This window comes from Grampus griseus (genome assembly GCF_964374135.1).
Source record: "Grampus griseus genome assembly, chromosome: 1".
Taxonomy (NCBI): domain Eukaryota; kingdom Metazoa; phylum Chordata; class Mammalia; order Artiodactyla; family Delphinidae; genus Grampus; species Grampus griseus.
The window spans coordinates 19629002-19651293 of record NC_139017.1 but is presented as its reverse complement, the minus strand read 5'-3'; the positions used below and the strand labels follow the sequence as shown (position 1 = coordinate 19651293).

The 22292-nt window shown below is 41.4% G+C and overlaps 1 protein-coding gene across 2 annotated transcripts in view; it reads left to right on the top strand.

Moving 5' to 3' along the window:
• DUSP10 (dual specificity phosphatase 10) overlaps window positions 1–16582 on the top strand; it is a 39256-nt gene extending 22674 nt beyond the window's left edge. For both annotated transcript variants that reach the window (XM_082647408.1, XM_082647409.1), the window contains exons 3-4: window positions 11404–11775; window positions 15326–16582. In XM_082647408.1, coding sequence (XP_082503534.1) covers window positions 11404–11775; window positions 15326–15591 — 638 coding nt within the window. In that variant the 3' untranslated portion in view covers window positions 15592–16582. The remainder of the gene's footprint in view (window positions 1–11403; window positions 11776–15325) is intronic.
• The last annotated feature ends 5710 nt before the right edge of the window (window positions 16583–22292 follow it).

Below are 22292 nucleotides of genomic sequence, written 5' to 3'. Positions count from 1 at the left end.
TTTGGGGTCTAAGATAAATGTTGTTCCTCAGGGGAGGTGGATTGTTAAGCAACAGTTTTCCTTTTGTACAGTGGGCTTGTTTAATGAGTAGCTTTAATGGGCTTTCTTCTGTTTGTTTGTTTAGCAATGCTTCATTACTTAAACTCCTGCACTGCAAAGCAAAGAATGTTTTCCCTCTCTTCAGAGAATTAAACAATAATGGGGACTATCTGCATGAGCTCTTGGGGAAAATATGGCTTTGTGTTTTATAGCTCTCTCCTCCTGTTAACATTCTTCCCTCTCTAACCTTCCAGTATGATCTCATGGATTTTTTTTCCCTTCCCTTAATCCGTCTTGATGGATTAACCAGTATTGAGCTATTTAGTGAACAGAGGAGGTGAAGCCCTAACATGGTATCGAGTGGCCTCCCAAATACACAGAAGGTCTCCAGCTAAACTGCTTTTCAACCCAGAGAGATGCTGTAGGAAGGGTATAGGTCAATGCTGATCCATAAGGAGAGTATACGTAATGAGGAGGCATGTGTCTTTGGGAGGAAGAAGTGGGCCCCTCTGCTTGCAGCTGACTTGTGGAATGAAGGTTCTGGAAGATTCCATGGGCTTGCTTCTTATGAGCATTCTGTCCCTTAGGCAGCATCCCCATCTTGACCTTGGACGACTTCTGGCTTGACTTTGAGATATGGTACCCACTTGGGTGGGCTCCCAGGGACCAGGTTCTCAGGCAGTCCACAGCTTTGGGTGTGGTTCTTCAAAAGTAAGAATTATAATTTAGCTTTTTAAAAAAGTGAGCTATACTGGGAGTTAAAAGTAGTACTGTGTTAGTCTGCTTGGGCTGCCATGACCAAATGCCATAGACTGGGTAGCTTCAACAACAGACATTTATTTTCTCACAGTTCTGGAGGCTGGAAGTCCAAGATCAGGATGCTAGGATAGTCAGGTTCTGTTGAGGTCTTCCTGGCTTGCAGATGGGTACCTTCTTGCTGTGTCCTCAATGGGAGAGAAAGAGGGAGACAGGCAGACGGACACAGAGAGACAGAGAGAGAGAGCAAGCTCTCTGGTGTCTCTTCTTATAAGGGCACTAACCCCTATTAAGAGGACCCCACCCTCATGACCTCATTGAAACCTAATTATCTCTCAAAGGCCCCATCTCCAAATGCCATCACATTAGGGGTTAGGGCTTCAGCATGTGAATTTGGGTGGGGGAGACACAATTCAATCCATAGCAGGTACAAAACATGTATTCTGAGAAAGAAAGGGTATGGATTTTGCCCAGCTTTTGCACTATAGGTAAATTGCACCATCTGCTAGATTAACATTTTTCTGGCTCTCACTTTCTCTTTTCCTTTCAAACTCATATTGATCATGTATTATGGACTTCTGAACATTCAGGAGCTTCCCACTGAACTTAGAATAAAATCCCAACTGCTTAATGGCCCTCAGAGGCCCTCTCAGACTCTTTTGCCCTCCTCTGGTCACTCCCTCCCCCTCATTCTGCTTCACCACATTCTGTCCCTTTGAGTCATCGCAGGCCTCACGAGTGTCCTGCCTTTGCCCCTAGTGTGATTCTCTCTGCTTCCACTGTTCTCCTGGACCCCCTCCCCTCCACCCCTTTTCCAAACTAGTCAATCCCTTCTTATCCCCAGAGAGGCCGGCCCTAAACCCTGATCTAATCACTCCCTCTCACAGCACCCAGGAACTGGAGGGCACCTCATGGCCCTTATCATCCTTAATCATTACCTTTTTATTTGTGTGTTTGTATGTTGATCATCCATCTCGTCCCATTGGACCCTGACCAGTGGGGAGAGAGGGACAGGGGAGAGGGAAGGGACATCTTCAGCCTGTCACTCGAGTCTCAAAATGTCTGGGAGGGCTTGCTGTCTGATAAAAGAGATTTTAAAAGTGAAGCTTGTGTTCCTATAACTGGTGTGTCTGTTAAGAAAACCCAGAGACCCGAGCTACGTGTTTAGGATGTGTCTTTCTCCCTGGGAGCTGGTTGGCGTGGGCTGACATAGGTAAAGGTTAGACATGGAGCGACCAGAAGGAAATCTGAACCTGCAGATTTTCAGGAACCTGAGGCTTGAACTTGGCTGTCTTTCTATCAGCCCCTCTTTTCCCTCCATATATATCATATCATATTGCCCGTGATTTGATAGGCACACTTCTTAGTGGAAAGCCATAAATTTGCTCTCTTTAAGTGGTAGTTTTGTGAGAGGGAGTGAAGCTCAGTCTCAGGGCCGATGAAGTCCCAGTGAATATGAGGCTCCACGAGGCGGACTGGGAGGATGAAGGGGGCAGCTGGACCCCCAACAATGTCCACGCTGACCAGTCCAGGCTCAGCCTAAGGGAGTGTGGAAGGCTTCTTCAGCCCCTCAGGCTGAGGGAGCGACTTGGAGAAGTCATTTATGCCCACCCACTGCTTTCCAGGTGGTGCCTCCCGAAACCTTTTAGAGACAGAATGGGGAGGGTGGGTGTGAAGATGGGGTTTTCTGCACCAAGGGGGGCTCACAGTGTGTGTGGGAGGGCAGGGGGGAGGCTTGACCCCTTTTCCCACCCACACCATCAACTCTTTAAAAATAGGTTTAAAAATATTCTGTGGATTCATTGGACATTTAAACATCAAATCAAATATATTCCAGGTAGACTCTCCCTCTTGTTTTCTTACCCAAGTGTTTTTTTTTTTTTCCCCCGGTACTTGGGCCTTTGACACTTGTGGCCTCTCCCGTTGCGGGGCACAGGCTCCGGACGCGCGGGCTCAGCAGCCATAGCTCACGGGCCCAGCCGCTCCGCAGCATGTGGGATCTTCCCGGACCGGGGCACGAACCCGTGTCCCCTGCACCAGACTCTCAACCACTGTGCCACCAGGGAAGCCCTCCCCAAGTGTTTTTGAGAGAGGGAGGGGGAGGCCGGGAGGGAGGGCGGAAGAGGAGCAAACACAGGCCGGTTGGCTGTAGAGGACAGGGGCCCAGAGGGTGCTTTTCCTTGAAGTCACAGTGACTTCTGCAGAACCTGAGGGGTTCCTTCCTGGCCGTGGGAACTCTGCCATCTTAACTTTGAAGCCTGCTCTCAGAGAAGTCATCTGCTCATTAAAAGAACACAAAGCTATTTAATTGTTGTCTTTGTGGAAAATTACATGACTGTCATCAGCTGTTGCTTCTGGCAGTGCTTTCTGTTCTAATGTAAATAAATGAGGTAACAGATTTAAAGAAACAGGCTGTATTTACATACTTGCGAAGTATCCTCTCAAACAATCTGCCTGTGTTATTCAAATACACACAAATTAAACTGGTGGTATCCTAAACACTGGTTACCCTTTAAAGCCTTAAAGTAGGAATGGTAAGAAGGGGGCAACACAAGTGCACCCCCCTTCAAGGGTAGTAACAAGAATTTGCCTTTTTTGTGTGCAATTGAGAGCTACTTCAGCAGGCTGAAATTTAATCCCCAGCCCTTTTCTCCACCAATTCGGTAGTGAGGGGACTTATGTGTACCGCAAGCAACTTTGTTTTTTTAAATTGATTTTATTGAAGTGTACTTGATTTACAATGTTTTGTTAATTTCTGCTGTACAGCAAAGTGATTCAGTTATACATATATATACATTCTTTTTCATATTCTTTTCCATTATAGTTTATCACAGGATATTGAATTTAGTTCCCTGTGCTATACAGTAGGACCTTGTTGTTTATTTATTCTTTGTTTAATAGTTTGCATAAGCTAATCCCAAACTCCCAATTCATTCCTTCCTCAACTTCTTTTCCTGTTTGTTTGTTTCTTTGCTTTTGTTTTGCTTTTAAAGTAGCTTTATTGAGCTATCATTTACATACCATAAAATTAGCTCGTTTTATTGAATTATAATTGACATACAGTATTACATTAGTTTCAGGTGTACAACATAGTGATTCAATATTTTTGTACACTACAAAATGATCACTGTGCTAAGTCTAGTTACCATCTATCATCATACAGAGTTATTTCAATAATATTGACTATATTCCCTATGCTGTGCATTTCATCCCCATGACTTATATATTTAAGAGTTGGAAGTTTGTACCTCTTCATCCCCTTCACCTCTTTTGCCTGTCCCCCAACAGAACAAATGAACGAACAAAACAAAACTGAAACAGACTCATTAGATACAGAGAACAAGGTGGGGGTTGCCCGAGTGGAGGGAGCAGAGGCAACTTCCGAGCAGAGGGTGGGGTGGCAGGGACACAAGCAGAATCTTTTAAACTTTGACAAAAACGTGCCAGGGTCAGCGTTTCTTGGAAGGCATACAATTAAAGCTTCATTTTCAATTTTTGTAAATCACAGTTCCTAAGTCATTGGATCTTTCTGATTCGGTTTGCTTTCTTGAGGTGAATATTTAGGCAGGAGTTAAAAAAAAAAATTGTTTCCACTGAGGGTATTACAAAGATTCTAACAGTCAAAGAAGGAAGCAATATATTTTAAGACAGAAGAAATCAGAGCCCCCAAACAAGTTAATAATTGAAAATGGTTGTAGAAGTATGCAGAACCAAAAATTTAGCTGAAAGCATATTGTAAATTATACAAAGATTAGCGAGGAGCAAAAATTATTGTTTTTAATTCTTGGTACATATGATAGTCAAGTATTAGCTTATTTCCAGAATGGCAGATTTTACAGTCTACCGAACTGTTGGGGTAGAAGGGATGGCACGTAATCTGAGGGAAACAAAAATAAGATACCTGAGTTACAATGATGATACAAACGATGTCTATTTCAGGTAAGCATCAATAGTCTAAATTATGATTTTTTGTCCAGCCGAAAATCCAGTGAAAGGGCTGTATTATTAACTCAAAATTTGAGGATATTCTGGTATAAACTTTTGAGGAATTTTCTTTTTTTCTCTCTCAAAACATCACTAAAGACAACTTTGTTAGATTACTATTAAGTGTAAGGACAGGAGTAATCTTTAGTCTATTTTGGAAGGACAGTTTTGGGAGGGGCATTCTTGAAGTAATTTCTACCTATGGTTTGTCACTAGGTCAAACAGATACCAGAGAGGTCCTTTAACTTATCTTTTAATTTTTATAAATTATTTCCAAAAGTAGATTGATCACCCATTCATGACCAAGCGATTGATATCTTCCCTACAGCTATTGGTATCAAACATATTAACAAATCACCTATCTTCCTGTAACATATAGCGAAGTCCTGTGTACAAAGGGATTTAAATAAGGTTATTTCTGCACTCTTTCCCCGCTGCCTTCTATATAATAAACTGTCTTCTGTAGTTGGCTTTTAAAGTATATCTGTAGAGAATTTGTATCTCCTAAGAGAGAACAGACAGTAAAAAAAAAAAAAATCCATGAAGTAAGGGACTAACATATGAGCAGATATATCTTCCTGGAACACTTAACAATATTTGCACAGATAATCAAAATGTGCTCAATTGAATTCAATATCCTAATTTATTTTTAAAGAGTTTTAAGCTCTATGGTGACTCGTCTATGTTTTTTCACACATTGGACTTTTCACATGTAAGCAATGAAATGATGTGATTTTAGGGATCACAGGGGTACTCCTCTCTGACTCACGGTCCCCACCAGCAACACTGTTGGACTCAGCCTCCTAAGTCTCTCTCTTCCCCGGTAACAAAGTTGTTTCTTTATCCCTTTTTTTCTTACCTTAACACCTGGTGACACAGCACTTTTGACTCATGCTCCCTCTTTGATACAGCCTCCCTTCATTCCCCTTAGGAAAGAATACATGTTCCCTGGGGACACGATCATAGGAGAGTTTAGGTGATACCATCTGGTATTAAACTTGAAATCATTCCTACTATGAAATCCCTAGTCATGTCAGTGACCTATGAAGACAATTTCATAGAAAACAAGAGTTAGAAGTAATCTTCGTGGTTCTAGTTTGTATCTCTAATATTTCTCCTGTTAAGGTGGATGATTTTCTTCCCTGAAAATTATGAAACAACTCTGACCGGCCCCATCTTTGGGAGTTTCGACTCTGGAAGCCTGACGTCAGCTCCGGTTTACTCAGGCTTTGTTTCTTCCACAAGGATCCTTGTGAGAATAGAATCTTGGGAGTCTGCTTAGATGGACTCCAGTTTCCATGGAGGGCCCACGAAATAGTATCCATCAGGACCCCTTTTATACCAATATCTTTCCCATTTATAGTGATAATATCTAACTCATGCAGCATTTTATCCATATTAAGGGCCCTGTGAGATAAATACTACTGTTAACTCCACGTTATAGGTGTGGAGATTTGAGGTGCAGAGATGTTAACTAACTTACCAAGGTAACACAGCTAGTTAGTGACGGAAGCCAAGATTCTCAACTCAAGCAGTCTGGCTCCAGATTCTACATTCTTAACCACTATCATCAAGTACCATTTTACTTTAAAAAGCTAATCACCCAATAAGAAACTCTAAACAACAAAAAGGGGCAGTGAATATGCTCGCAGCAAGCTTGTAGAAAAGTTCAACTTGAGTTCCCTTCCACTTTTCTTTGGGTGTTAATGTCATTTGCTGACCTTCAGTGAGAGTTTTCCTTAGATTTCTGAAAAATGCTCACTTTTCAACTTAGCATGAAGCCAAAAAGCTGGTGTGCCAAAGTGCTGGCCATCTTTGGACGATGGAAATCTCTTGCTTATAGATTCTGCATTTGGATGTCGTTCCTTTAATTTGCCATCCAGAGCACTGCTTCTGAATCACATTACAGAGGGCTCTTGTGTTTCTAGGGCTGCAATAGCCAACACAGCTACAGGAGGTGAAATACATCTACAAAGAGAGATTTCCCACTACAACTAGAATCCGTTGCTTCAGTGGGACTGTCACCTCACTGACCTCCCGTTGGAGGAAACTCACCGGTTGCATTTCTACGTGTTTTGCAGGGGTGCTGGGTATTCTTTGTTGTTGCCATTCAGAATCCACATGCTGATCATACTTATTTTGGCAGAGAACCTGGTTTTGAGATAAGGTCTGAAATGTTTGCCCCCAGCACTGTTGCTCATGCCTGGGAAATATTTGCACTGATATCTGGGAGCAGTTGTGTGTCTACAGAGATCACTCAGCCTGGTGGGGACTTGGGGACACAGGGGAGAGGAGAGGAGGGAGGAGAGAAGAGTGATTTTATTGAAAACACTCAATTCTCCTCTGGCAAACCCAGGAATCCAAAGACGTACAGGCTTTCTTGGGAAAGCTAGGACAAAGAAAAAATGAAATCAGATGGGTTTGTTTAAGAAGGATAGGGAGCTGTTGCTTTCTTTATGATAAAAGTATATTATTTAAACTTTAAAACTGCTCAGATACCTTGGTACCTAGTTCTTTTTCAATAAGCTTTTACAAATAAAAACTCTAGAAACATCAGCCTATTATCATTGAGAGTCTTTATATTAAGCAGAATTTATTTTTTCTGGATGATAACCTCACATCTCGAAGCTCTTTTATTCATTCAATTTGTACCTTATTTTTCCCTCCTTTTCTGCCTTCTTTTGAATTTTTATTTTTGAGATATGTTGTGTTAATTACTGATGTATAGCAAAGTGATTCAGTTATACATATATATACATACATTCTTTTTTATATTCTTTTCCATTATGGTTTATCACAGGATACTGAATATAGTTCCCAGTGTGATACAGTAGGACCTTGTTGTTTATCCATTCTGTATATAATCGCTTACATCTGCTAATCCCAACCTCCCACTCCATCCCTCCCTCAACCCCCTCCCCCTTGGCAACCACAAGTCTGTTCTCTATGTCCGTTTCTGTTTCATAGATAGGTTCATTTGTGTCATATTTTAGATTCCACACATAGGTGATATCATATGGTATTTGCCTTAGAATTCTTTTTAGGTCTTTAAAATGGCAGTTTTCCACAGTAGTGAAAATAAGTGCTTCATATGTGCTAGATATCATTTCAAAGTACTTTATTTTTATGAATCAGTTTAATCCTCAAGACTGTAGTGTGAGGTAGGTGTTCCTGTTTTATATGTGGGGAAACGGAGAAGCCAAGAGGTAAGGACCTTGTGCAGGGTCTCAGAGCCAGTATTTGGCAGTGTCGGGATTCAGGCCTGAGCAGCCTGGCCTCAGAATCACTTGCACTGCGCTTAGGGTTCTCACGAACTTCAGAGTCAGCGGATCAGCTGGAGGTGAGGACAATAACAGTGATGACATTGGGGTAATAAGATGTTATTTATCAAATGCCTGATTATATGTTTACATAGGCTTCCTGTACCACAATTCTATGGGTAGGTGATATTAAGTCCACTTTACAGATCAGTAAACAGAGGCTTAATGAGGAAAAGGGATTTATACCAGGTCTTACAAACTCTCATGAGACAGAATCACAGTTGCAACCCGGGTCTGCCTGCTTCTAACCCCTCTCTTAACCACCATGCTACACTGCTTCCACTTCAATTGTTAGTTATCATCTTGTAATGTTCCTATGTAGTAATAACAAATATGAAATAATCAAAACTCCTCATTAAGTGATCAGTCCGTTCGGCTTCTATGATACGTGATGGGGTAGGGTGGAGGGAAAGTAGTTGGAAGGGAGAACCACATTAGCCATCATCTTCCCTTCATCCCTCCCTGGCTTCCAATTCCAAACCTCTAAGGGAAGAAAACAATCCTCCCTACAGACATCTCTCTCAAAACCACCACTGTGAGATTCTACTGGTTCATTTTGCTGTAAGCGCCATCCCCAGAGAGAGTTCTTTAACTGCAGTATCTAGCTGTGCACAACCCTTAATGAGAACTGATGCCGACACTGGTCAGCAGACTGGCAACTGAACAGACTGTTTGTTCATATCCCTCAATGAGGGTTTCCTCGTCTAGTTAATATGTGTGAATTAGAATATTTCCTTTTCTATCCACTCTGCCTCCAAAGATTCGATGAACAGAGTTCCCACGTGGCTTAAACATACAATATACACATAATTTTGCACGTGGGCACCCCCTGGGATTCGGAGTATTTTGTGTCTGTCTGTCTCCAATGCCTTCCCCTCCCCTCCCCTCCCCCATGGGTTTTTTCCCCCCATTAGGCAAATGGAAGGCCCATGCCACCTGTTAGCATTACATCATTGGCTCCCCAGAACACAGTTGCACCAAAGGCCTTAAACAAAGTAGTTCTTCTTGTATTGTTTGCACTCAAAGAGCTGATATCATGCCAACTGATGTCATTGTATGTCTTTGTGTAACTGCTATGGCAACTGGGCAGGTGGGGAGCCTCCAGCTGATGTCATTGGGAAAGGAGGTGTAGAGACAGAATTTTAAAAAGCTGTATGCTGCTTTTTTCTGTGTGTGTGGTTTTCTGGCATGCATTTTTTAAAAACTAGCTGCTTTTAAGACAAATTACAGCTTGAGTACACTAAATAAGAACAGAGAGAAGTTCCCCCCCTCCAATCCACCACGTTAAAGACTTCTTTTGAATCTGTTTTGTTGTTCTGTCCTCTCATCTTATACAGAAAAGTGTAACAACTGTCTTTTTATTCAAAAAACAAAAAGTGAATTAGGTTCCCATTACAGAACCACTGTGGAACTGTTTACTTGGATTTTATGGAGCCAAGCTGAGCAGATTTTAAAATAACTCTTTAGTCTCTTTCGTGGAGCTTGTGATGGTGACAGCGGGCAATTTCAAATTTTTGTTTAGGTATTCACTAATGAAGTTTTTCTGGTGGTTTCCACTTCTTCTATCTACTTGAAAAATGATCTCTTTGGGTCCAGACAAGCTTTTTGTTTTAATCAATGTTTCATAGCAGAATAATAAGATGTAAGGGCAGAAGTTAATTCTAGAAATCAATTAAAATGAATTTATAGCTGTTGTTTTTCTTTTCCAAAAGCAAAGACAGGTTTTGATACTCACAGGTGGTCATACTATTACCCCCTTTGAATGATCTTTGAATCATGACGGATCTTAATGAAAATATGACTTCCCAAGTTTATACGACTAGTGTGCATGGGCTGTGAACAGCCCTGAGGCTTGGTCTGGGTTACAGCCTGGAGCTTCCTGCTGTGGTTGCCAAAGATGAAACTTGAAACGAAGAAGGACATAGGTTCAGAAACTGGTAGACAGATAGACTTCCTGTATTTATTTCAACACAACCATATCCTGTTCACCCATTATGTTTCCTCCTTTATCTCTTGAAACTATCAAGACAGAAGCAAGGCATCTATCTGGGGGAGGGTGAGGTGGGTCAATGTTGGGTTCTGGTGGCTTTCAGCTTCTAGATCTCCAACTTCCCCCTCTGTTCAAAGGGAAGGCCAGAGTGTATCTAGTTGGTAAGAATTAGAGCTCATTTGGTAGTTAATAATGTCAACTCTGATTTCATAGCCCTTACATGTATATTGTATAATTTGACCTCTGTAATAATCCTTTGGGCTTATCCACAAACGTATCTGACAAATATTAAAGGAAAAGTTTAAGCAATAAACTATGATCTATAAATTTCCTGACTTCAGTGTTCTTTTTTGCATGTTTTTTCAACTTTTGATCACATGTAAGGTGAATGTTTTTAAACTGGCTTTTTTCATTTAATATTAAACAGAAACACTGTTTTCATATTCCTTTCACAACTTTTAATGGCTCCATAATATTCCATTGGGTGCACATGTCAACTTTTCCCTTTTAAAAAAATGTTTTTGACCTTTCTAGAAAACTGCTGTAGCGAACATCTTTATGCATCTAGCTGGCTATCTTTGGTCTGATGATTTCCTTAAGATACATTCTCATAAGTGACACTGCATTTGATGAGGGGGAGGTTTGCATACTTTATGTATGTTTCCATTCATTCCAGACTCCCAATCACACCTAAGAGGTATATGCCATTGCCCTCATTTTACAGACGGGGAAATTGAGGCCCAGAGAGAGAAATTAATTTATCCAGGTCACAGATGCAGGAAGTGGTGGAACTGGGATTATAGCCAAGATAACCTGGTTCTTCCAGTGTCCCTGCTTGTAACCACGCTGCTGTATTGGGGGCAAACTTGGCCTTCTGGGTAAGGTGAGCTTACAAAGAGTGCAAGGCACACACACCTACACTGCCCAGGTACAGGCAGAAATTCTACACCCAAGGAAGTCATCTGTGCCTTCCTGGGCTCCCAAAGTGCAAGGTTCTATATAGGCCACTGAGCATATGGCTCTTTGGGGCAGAACAAATTTGCTGCTAATGAAATTGCCTGATGCTTCGTGGAGCTCTTTCCAGGGGAACATGCCCCAGTTTGTATAAAAAGCACATTTCCAAAGTACTGCATGCAGTGATATCCTCCAAAGTTTGTCCTCCGTCTCCAAATGGACTTTCATTTGTATTTTGATTTTATTTTAAAAAATGTAATAAGCAACTAAACACACTCATTCCTAAGGGGAAAGTGATATCTTCTGCCAGCTCTGAAGTTCTAGGGGTAGTCATTCTCACTTTCTGTGTTTTTGTTCCAGGTGGACTTAGCAGTTTTAAGCAGAACCATGAAAACCTCTGTGACAACTCCCTCCAGCTCCAAGAGTGCCGGGAAGTGGGGAGCGGTGCGTCCGCGGCCTCGAGCATGCTACCTCAGTCCATCCCCAGCACCCCCGACATCGAGAATGCAGAGCTGACGCCCATCTTGCCCTTCCTGTTCCTCGGCAACGAACAGGATGCCCAGGACCTGGATGTGATGCAGCGGCTGAACATTGGCTACGTCATCAACGTCACCACTCACCTACCCCTGTACCACTACGAGAAAGGCCTGTTCAACTACAAGCGGCTGCCAGCGACCGACAGCAACAAGCAGAACCTGAGGCAGTACTTTGAAGAGGCTTTTGAGTTCATTGGTAACTATCTCCTACAGGGAAGTCTCATCTTCCGCCTTCCTTTCCTCTCTGGCTTGGGCTTTGATATCAAGTCCAAGATTTATGCCTGTGTTGCAAAAAAAGCTCCACCGAGGTGTTTTTGGGCTCTGCCACCTGGTGCAGCCAAAGTATTCTCCTAAGTCGTAACCCATCAAGTGTATTGGAACCATGGTTATAAAAGAACAATAATTCAACTGGGTTGGGATCCGTTCAACTAGACCTCCACATCCCTCAAGTTCTCAATGAAAAAGTGGCAGGGGTTAGCACTGAGATGTTCTATAACACCACCTCAAAAGAACTGGCAGGAAGTAAGAAATTGGCGGCCAGAGCAGGAACCGTGGGTATGTAGTCTACTGGTGTCCCTAGGCACTTTGCAGGGAGTAAAAAACAGCCGGCCCTCTGTATCCGCGGGTTCCACATCTGCGGATTCAACCAACCACGGATCGAACTCGCGGATACAGAGGGCTGACTTTCCTATGCCATTTTATATAAGGGACTCGAACATCTGTGAATTTTATCCAGGAACTAAACCCCCGCGGGTACCCGAGGCCAGCTGTATTGTGAATATGACATCTCCCTTACTTTGAGTTAAATTTCTTTGCCACTGCTTGAGGCAAAGGTAGTGTTTGCTGAAGGATTGTTTCTGAAGGATCTTTTTCAGAAACATAATGCTGTAGTGAACATCTTTACGCATTACTCAGCACAGAGGAGAGAAAGAACGGGAGTGGAGGGGTGAGGGGGTGGGGGGGAGTAGTTTTTCCCTTCTGTTTGCTTTGCCTCAGTTTTTAAACAATGGGTAGCAAAAAGGCTTGAAGTTGAGTGCTCATGAGATGGTACTAGATTCCCTTAGTTTACCCCAGACTCATTGAAGTAGGAAAGATCGAATTGTATAGCCCATGTAGTTACCAAGGAGAGAAAATTCTAGCAACAGCAGGCTTTAATCTCTAGAAGGAAGCAACGGCCAGCCTAACCCTAATCTTAAACTTTAACTTTCGCTGCTTCTAAGCCTCAAACTGTTGCAAGGCTCAAATTATCACTTGGGGAGTACCTGACACCCAGCAGGTGCTCAACAATTTCTTTTTTTTTTTTCCCAAGTGATTCCAACCTTTCTTACCACAAAAGGGTGACCCAGTACTTTTCCTAAATATTGTAGCAGATTGTTACTGGCCTCTGTCCCAAGAAGAATGCACTCATGTTCAGTGCTCCTTTGTCAGAAAAAAAAAGAAAAACAAAAATAATACCCTTGGATTTAACAACCATTAGGGTGGGTGAGTTTGCTGTAGAATTGGCAGCTCTGGTCACTTAACCCAGGCATTTCCTTGCTAAGTGTGCCTTTATTTATTGCAGGACCATAGAATGTTCAATCTGGAAGGAAATTCTGAGTGGTCACTAAAGGGACCAGAGCCTAATGCTCTTGACTGTGAGGCCAGGAGCCTTTTGGGAACACAGTGTTTACAAGGCTCTATTGGTTCTCAATGGGCAATGATTGTGGATGCAAAGATACCTTAGATTTTTTATTAGTGATATGTGAATCAAACCTTGAGTCCCAAGGAAGAAAAGTTTGTCACCAAGTAGATGAGGAACTTCCTGGTTGATATATGATGTTATGAGTGCAATTTTATCTGAGTTAATTCCAGTTGGGGGAAGTTAAGAAATTGTTTTTCGGGCTTCCCTGGTGGTGCAGTGGTTGAGAGTCCGCCTGCCGATGCAGGGGACACGGGTTCGTGCCCCGGTCCGGGAAGATCCCACATGTTGCGGAGCGGCTGGGCCCGTGAGCCATGGCCGCTGAGCCTGTGCTTCCGGAGCCTGTGCTCCGCAACGGGAGAGGCCACAACAGTGAGAGGCCTGCGTACCACAAAAAAAAAAAAAAAAAGAAATTGTTTTTCTTTTAATGGGTAGCATAAGATATGCTTAGGTTCTAAGAGGATTTTTAGTCAAAGCACCCACATTCCTTATAGATTATTCAGACTCACCTGGTGTTTTAGAAAGAAAACAAAACAAGTAATAAATAGCATTTAACCTCGAAAACAGTTCCGCATCACACCCTGCACAGGCACAATATTTTATTCTCATTGTTATATATCATTGGATAAACTGAAATCTGATAGTCTTGCTTTAAGGAAAACACAGCTGGTTTTAGAAACATAATAGCATTCACAGAGAGTCTAATATAAACGAAGCAGAGTCTAGGTTTAGGGTTTAACTATGCCAGTTTAGTTATTCCTGAGTCAGGTGATATTATTCGTATATCTCCTGAGCCTGGTTAGTTACAATTATTCCCATTATTCAGATAGGAGGATTGAGGCTCTGGGGAGTTATGTGATTCACACAAGGTCCACCACAAGGTGGAATCATGGTCAAACCTAGCCCTTTGTGGCTCATCTTCTTACCCCCATGCTTCCCCATTTTGAGGTGGAGGTCCTTAAATAGTGTGTGCTGAAGAGGAGAAATTGAAAACAGGAGATACTTTCCTAAAATACAGTTATCTATAGGAAGCAAGCTAAATTGCTGGCTTTTTAAGATGAAAATTTGCACAATGTTTCTTTGCTTAATCTACTAGCGGGTAGCCAGTAGAAGTAGTTTTTGTTAGAACGGGACTCTCCTTACCATCTCCTTTCCTACTCTTCATCTAATTGGTATATTTTCCAGGGATGCTTTCTTTGGGATGCCTTTTAGTTTAGAAGTGTCATTAAGAATCCATTCAGGCAGTGCCCAAGTGCTATTCTCCTGGGCTTTTAATATACCTGAAAACCTTTAAAGTATTGCCTTTTTCAGTTGCTCTGGATTCTGAGCCATTGCTGTTAATTCCTTCATCTTCTGCATCATTGCCATGTTGGAAAGGCATGTGTAGATGCAGAGGGGGTTGGACAGTTCAGATGTAGGTGACACCCTATGCCTGAGAACTGCAAGTCTTTAACTTTGCAACAATAGGATTTGCTAGTGAGAAGCTGAATGTAGTAACTTTCTAGTTGAGTTTTGTTCCTTTAACCCTCTTCAGAGTTTCCTAAGACTGAAACTCTTATCCATTTAGTACCAGTTTCTGCACAGAGCATTTCTATAGTATAAAACAAGAAATGCTTTTTCTCTGTCACAGGTAGGAGAGACATTGTTAATAACACTAGTTTTGACAAGTGACACAACATGGCGATAGAAATTAACATCCTGAATCAGAGGGGTCTACTTAACCAGTAGCTTGTTTGACATTTAGGCTAGTTGTGTTGTGGCTCCATCCTCAGTTGGCCACCGTCACCTGTGAAGTCAGCTATTATTGTGAATGACTCCTTTACCTAGCCTTCTCTTTAAACGTAGAAATGTAGCTTCTTATTCATACTAATATTACTTTTAGTCAGTTCTGGAGGTTGTGACATAAACATACACAATTAACTAGTAAACTATACTTAGGTTCAAAGCCATTTTGATGTCTTCTCTCTCTACAGAATATGGCATTGTCAAGTCTAGAGAAACGTTAACCTCTCTCCCTCCATCTCTCTTTCTCCTTCTCTGCACCTCTTGCCTTTCTCCCTTGTTCCAGAGGAAGCTCACCAGTGTGGGAAGGGGCTGCTCATCCACTGCCAGGCTGGGGTGTCCCGCTCTGCCACCATTGTCATCGCTTACTTGATGAAGCATACGCGGATGACCATGACTGATGCTTATAAATTTGTCAAAGGCAAACGACCAATTATTTCCCCAAACCTTAACTTCATGGGGCAGTTGCTGGAGTTTGAGGAAGACCTAAACAACGGTGTGACACCACGAATCCTTACGCCAAAGCTGATGGGTGTGGAGACGGTTGTGTGACAATAGTCTGGCTGGAAAGGATGACTGTTCTCCATTAGGAGACGAAGAGGAAGGAGGATGGATTCTTTCTTTTCTTTTTTTCTGTCTTTTTTTTTTTTTAGATGGGGTAAAGTTTGTGAATGGAAACAAACTTGTTTAAAACTTTTTATTTTTAACAAGTGTGAGAAGAATTTAACTTTTGATGCCGTTGAGATTTACTTCCCGCCAACTGACAAAGCAGGGAGGCTAAAGACGTAATTTTTTTAAGTCAACAATAAAAATGTAACAAAATTTGTTTCTTCCCCTTTTCCTTTTAAGCTATTTGTAGAGTTTATGATTAACTAGTCTGTGCAGGTTCATAGACCGAAGATACTACACTTTAAACCAATTAAAAAGAACCCAAAGTACGTAGAAAAGACGTTGAATCATGAAGACCTGGGATCTGCCTGGGCTGTCCTTACGAAAACAAAAAACCCAACCAAACCAAGCCCTGCTGTGCTCACTGGTGCAAAGAGATGATCAGGGCAGCTTAAGTGGTCTAAGAACCCTTCACATTCTTTAAAGAGACAAAGGATACTGTTGATTTTGTGTGTTTCGTACTCTGGATTACTTTTTCCCCCTCTCTGGGTTTAAGAGATTTTTTGAAATAGCAAGGAACTGACCATTATACCATATGCCTTCACTGGCTTCTTGTGCAATAATATGGTGTTTTGAGTGTGCAAGTGAGTTAGAGCTGGCAGCTGAATGATAGACAAATAGTGCAAAGTTGCCAGCTTGGAGCTGGAAAGGAATTAAACAAAACCAATTACTTTTCTTTCCCACCTTTTTCCTTTGTTTAACTTTTTTTTTTGATTTGATTCTGGTTACAGTGCCATAAACCTTGTTACATATGTATATCAGAATGTAAAAAAAAAAAGACAAAAATTTATTTAAAAATATTTTTCTCAAAAAAAACTTGGTGTGTTTCTGTTGATTGTGTAAAAATTTATTTTCATTATATAAATGAAACTCATTTGGAGATGTGTCGTTTTTCCTCCTCTTTTTCTCAGTTCAGGTTCAAGCATCTCATAGCTCCAGGAACTTGTACGTGTAACATAATTGGAAATAAACACACATGTTTATAAAGGGAAAGAGAGATGAGGGAGAGACAATAGTCTCTGGCCTTAGTGTGAAGCACAGAGAATTAGCAAGGGAGTAAAAAAATGCTCCAGTCTGCCTAATCATAATCTCCTCTATTGCCACAGCCCTACCATCCACTTCTGCCAAAGTAATTCCTCTTACAAAGCGGAAGCTTCAGGTAACCTCCTTAAAGGCGTGAGAAGGTTCTATATCAGCCTTTGAGCCTTGGTGATTAGGTCACTGCCAGATAGATTGGTTAGAATTCTGTGATCTCCCCAGTGGCTCTTTGATAAGTATTTATGACAATCTGACAGCTAGGGGTATTGACACCTCCCTCCCGCACTGTCATTTGCTCACTCAACATCTTTGGTAACATTAACCACATAGTGTACACTGCAACACGTTGCTACTTCCTACTTTTTTGCTAGCAAACTGAGCTCAGATTCCTAAGTTCAGCTTCCCCATCACGCTTGGCTAATACACAGCTAGTGTTCCATGGGCTCCCAGTCCACAGCAGAGTAAGAGTGGGGTAGGGGAAGAACATGATTCAAACGTTTTCTATGTTTTATTAAAATAGATGCCTCCAGGGATTTGGCCATAGGGAAGATTCACAGCAAATTAAGATTTGCCTGAGGTGAGAAAGTAGAATTCTGGCATTTTCAATTCTACGGGACTACATTTGGACATACTGTTCTTGTGGATATGTGCTGATAAGTGTTATAATGAAATATTTTTGACATTTTAAAAATAGCTTTTCTATTAGAAGTGATTTAACTTTTTCTTTTATTAGAAAAGTAGAGACTGACGTTAATAGGAATTAACAGAGCTGTCTTGAATGATTTTGGTTTACTACAAAGTGTTAGGATGAAAAGTAAATTTCTCTTATGGTGCTTTCTACTCTGCAAACTAACAATTTTCTTGGTGCTAGAACATATTTAAGGAGAGGGGTTGATATATAATTAGTGATTTAAAATACATAATGATTTACTACATATTTCTTATTCTTTATTCTAAATCCAAATGTTAAAGTTCTAATAGTGTAAGTTTTATTCCCTTTCTTTTCTTTCTTTTTTTTCTTTTTTTTTTTTTTAACAAACAAGATGAACAGTGAATATAGTTTCCCTCCTTTAGCTACATGGAAATAATTTATGTTTTTTGAACTTTATGATTTTGAGAACAAGACTGTCCTGGGGCAGATAGAAATCCTGCCAACCAGCATACCAAGAATTCTGAGAGAGACTCAGGTCTTTTTTGCTAATCTGTTTTGAGTCATTTAGCCTCTCTTTCTTCATGAGGAATGTTAATCATTTCATGAAAACTACATGGATTAACCAAGCCATTGCTCTAGAAACCAGACTCCCCTCAGTTTTGTTACTGAACCAAACTTGCATCTGCTCACCCTCAAGCAGTAAAGTCAATCTATTGACACCGGGTTGCGGTGAAAGAAACTGCAGCGTTTATTGCAAGGCACCAAGCAAGGAGTCCAGGGCAGCTGTTGCTCAAAACACCCCAACTCCCTGATGGGTTTCAGCAAAGCATTTTTACAGGTAAGGTGAGGGAGGTTTGTCCCGGGGTATGTGATCAGCTTGGGCACGATTCTCTGATTGGTTGATGGTGAGGTAACAGGGCAGTGTCACAGGGCTTAACATTATCAGTGCTTAGGTGCCAGTAGGTCTGGGGGCTATGTGCTCATGGTCATCAAGTAGTTAATTTCTTCCACTTGATGGGGGTTTTATTTTATTTTATTTTTTTATAAATCTATTTATTTATTTTTGGCTGTGTTGGGTCTTCATTGCTGTGCGCAGGCTTTCTCTCGTTGTGGAGAGTGGGGGCTACACTTTGTCATAGTACGTGGGCTTCTCATTGCGGTGGCTTCTCTTGCTGCGGAGCACAGGCTCTAGGGGCGAGGGCTTCAGTAGTTGTGGCACACGGGCTCAGTAGTTGTGGCTCGCGGGCTCTAGAGTGTAGGCTCAGTAGTTGTGGTGCACAGGCTTAGTTGCTCTGTGGCATGTGGGATCTTCCCGGACCAGGGCTCTAACCCATGTCCCCTGCATTGGCAGGCAGATTCTCGACCACTGCGCCACCAGGGAAGCCCTGGGGGTTTTAGCATCTGTAAAACAACTCAGGAAATGTGCTTTAGATACTATTATCTAGGTACTTCAAAGAAGGGCTAGAGCTGAGGATATGAGGGAGTGGTCTGCCCAGGGTCCTGCTCCTGTTCCATTACAGCATCTGGGCCTCACTTGGTACCTGGGAGCTTTGGGGCTGAGCTGGGAACTTCACTGTTATCTTCTTGAGAAGCAGTCTCTGACTGACAGATGCACATATCATTCTCAGAGTCCAACAAGTGTTGTTGCATGCTGGATGAACTTAACAATTTAATAGAATGAATCTGTAACATATCTAATAAAACAAAAAGAAACAGATACAACAGGCACTGTTACTTTACATTAAACAGAATAGCAGCTTCATCTCCTCTATAAACATTTTTTTCCACACAATACATTTCCAATCAATGGATATTAACCAAGGTGTAGAGTCCACATTTCATGGAAGAGCTTGTGTCTTCAACTTTTGGAAAAGGACAGGTAAGGCAGGATGTGAGGCAGGGAAGCTAACAAATGGAGGACATGTACAAGGGGAGATATGAAAGAAGAAGTGTACATAACCCCAAAATCACCTGTTGATAGTAAATGAGGAAAGACGACCTTCCAAAAGGGTGATAAAATATGGAGAACAGGAGAAAATGGGAGTTTATAGTAAAACAAACAAACAAAAACTATATCAGAGTATAGAATTAAGAAAACTGAATTACACTTCAGAAGTTGATTAAGATAGAATGCTAATAAATTGGTCCAACCAGTTCTTCTGGAAGATAAGAAGTCTGGCAAGCCAAACTGAATAGAGATGATGTGGTTGTCACCTTGTTTGTGAGTAAGATCTTGTAAATAAGCCACAACACATATTTATATTTTATTCCCCAAGCTTGTAACATCCAGTCTCAGGAAATATGGGTTGATGTTTGGTTTTATGTTCTAATTGGAGAGAATCATAATATATGGATGTGGGTGGAAGAGAAGTCAAAAATGACTAGCAAGTTCTGGCCTCCAGAAGGATGGGCAACAAGAAGGTAGTTAGAAATAATTGTCCAAAATTAAACCTATCTGTAGAAGATTTTCTGACTTTATGAAGGTGGTAGACTATGACTGCCAGTTCTTTCCATCATTCCTGATTTCCTCCTGTGTGACAACTTTTACCAGTGTTTGGTGGAAGACACATGGGGTTAGACAACTGTGGGATCTAGTGAAGAAGTCAGTGGGAGTCTGTTGCCTCCGTGTCCGATGATGGGCTGAAGTCTCTGTGCGTCAGCAGAGCTACCAGTGAGAAAAGGTAAGATGAAGTAAAGAAGAACAAGGAAAAACTGGAATCAGGAGGAAAACCTAGAACGCACATTTGCCTTTTACCAACTTCCATGATGTAGGTGACTTTGGAGAAGGATCCAGTGCCCTTTCCCATGTTACTGACCATGTACCTGGTGCAGGACTTGTGAAGCAAAGGAGGAGATCTGGAGAGAGATTCAGGAGCTGTGATCACAGCTGTGGCCCTAAGTCAAGGTGAGATTCCAGGTCGGTGATAATGTGCACTGCTGGCAATAGTGCCTGTTGCCCTCTTCATAGTATAATGGCCACTGCTTCACTTCTGCCTTCCAAGTCTCATGCAGAGTTCTTTTAAGGCAAACCTTAACCTAGCATTAAATAGGAAAAGGAATTCTGGGAAATGCAGTTTCTGATTCAGCTAAGTTGATATTGTACAAAGCCACCCCAATCTATCCCTTGCCAACTTGCCATCCATTTACACTTCTTTTAACCATACATATAACTTCCAAACAAAGACATTAGAAAATGATGTTTCTACCTAAGAAGATGCAACTATCTCTTCCACAGTTGAAAAGATACCAATCCTCTCTCAAAATGAAAGTGCATAATCTCATGTGTTACTTTATCCATTTTGGGGGTGATATTCATTCCTCTTATGCTTGAGATCCACTCTCCCTTTGAAATTCTGAAATTTAAATACTGAGATATAAGGATATTACAGATTGAATTGTGTTTGCCAAAAAGATGTTTTTGAAGTTTAAATCCCAGACCTTGTAAATGTGATCTTATTTGGAAATAGCATAGTTGCAGATGTAATCAAGTTTTAAAAAGGTCATATTGGATTAAGATGGAAGCTAATACAATTGCTGGTGTAATTGGACCAATCCCTCTTATAAAGAAGGAAATTTGGACACACACAGAGGAACCAATGGCATATAACTAGGGAGGTGGAAATTGGAGTGACTCATCTAAGAGGCAAGGAACACCAAAGATTGCTGGATATCACCAGAAAGTAGGAGAGAGACATGAGACAGATTCTCAGAGCCTCCAAAAGAACTAACTCTGACGACACCTTGATTTTGGACTCCTAGCCTCCAGATTGTAGGGGAATAAATTTCTATTGTTTTAAGTCACCCAGTTTTTGGGACTTTGTTATGACAGCCCAAGGAGACTAATACAACGGACAACTGCATTTACCACATTTAATATTAGATGGTAGATAGAGGAGAAAGAAAGAATTGGTTAATATATAAACAAATATATTTATATCAAAGTAAGAAATGTTTATAACTCTTACTGTCCTAATTTCTATGAATGATCATGTAGTCTCAGCTGATGTTTATAACTTCCTTCTTTTACTACCCATTCCATTTACCCTCTGTCCTCAGCAAGCCTCTCACCTGGTCATGGTTCCTTGCCTGCTAGGGTAACCTAAATCTTCATTTTTTAAGGATCTGAGCCTTTGGCAGTTCTGTCTGCACTGGATCCTTTTGTTACAGGACATGAGAGTGTAGGAGGTGCCCTTAGTCTAGACATAGTTCTTCCTACTCCCATAGTCCTGTAGTAATCCAATTTCCCCTTGATAGTCACAAGTCATCCCAGCAATACAGTAACCTCTTTCTTTGCCTGTTGTTTCTTTAGCAGGAGGGGACCAAAGTAGCCAGCAGACAGTATCAACTTCCAGTTTAATGGAGCCATTGCTGCATCTCCTAGCAGAAGCATCTATCCCTTGGGAACTAAGACTTCTAGACCAGTAGGGCCAAAAGTTGCAGAGTAGGTAAAACAAAATTTGCAAGTAGATCACCTGGAGTAACAGCAAGAGGTGTTTTTTCATTTACAGCTCTTTCTGGACCTGTGAATTTTGGATAGGGGAGAAACAGCAACATATATTGGTTGACAAGTTAGAGAATTTACTGAAAATTGCGGGACATTACCCTAGCCCTGAAAAGTTTTCCATTCATCTAGCTCAGTAACTGAATTGTTAAAAGAACCATTTTACTGCATCAGAGTGACGGACAACATAGTAAGACTAGTAAATTCCATGAGTGTGATCCTGTTGCCACACTTCATGTGCTGCAAAATAAGTTCCTTGGTCAGAAGCAAAGTGTTGTGGAATACCATCACAGTGAATTAGACATTAGAATTCTATAAGCCCACAGACACTAATTTTGGCAAAAGTATTGCAAGCAGAGAAGGCAAATTCATATGAAGGGTAGGTTTCTGTGG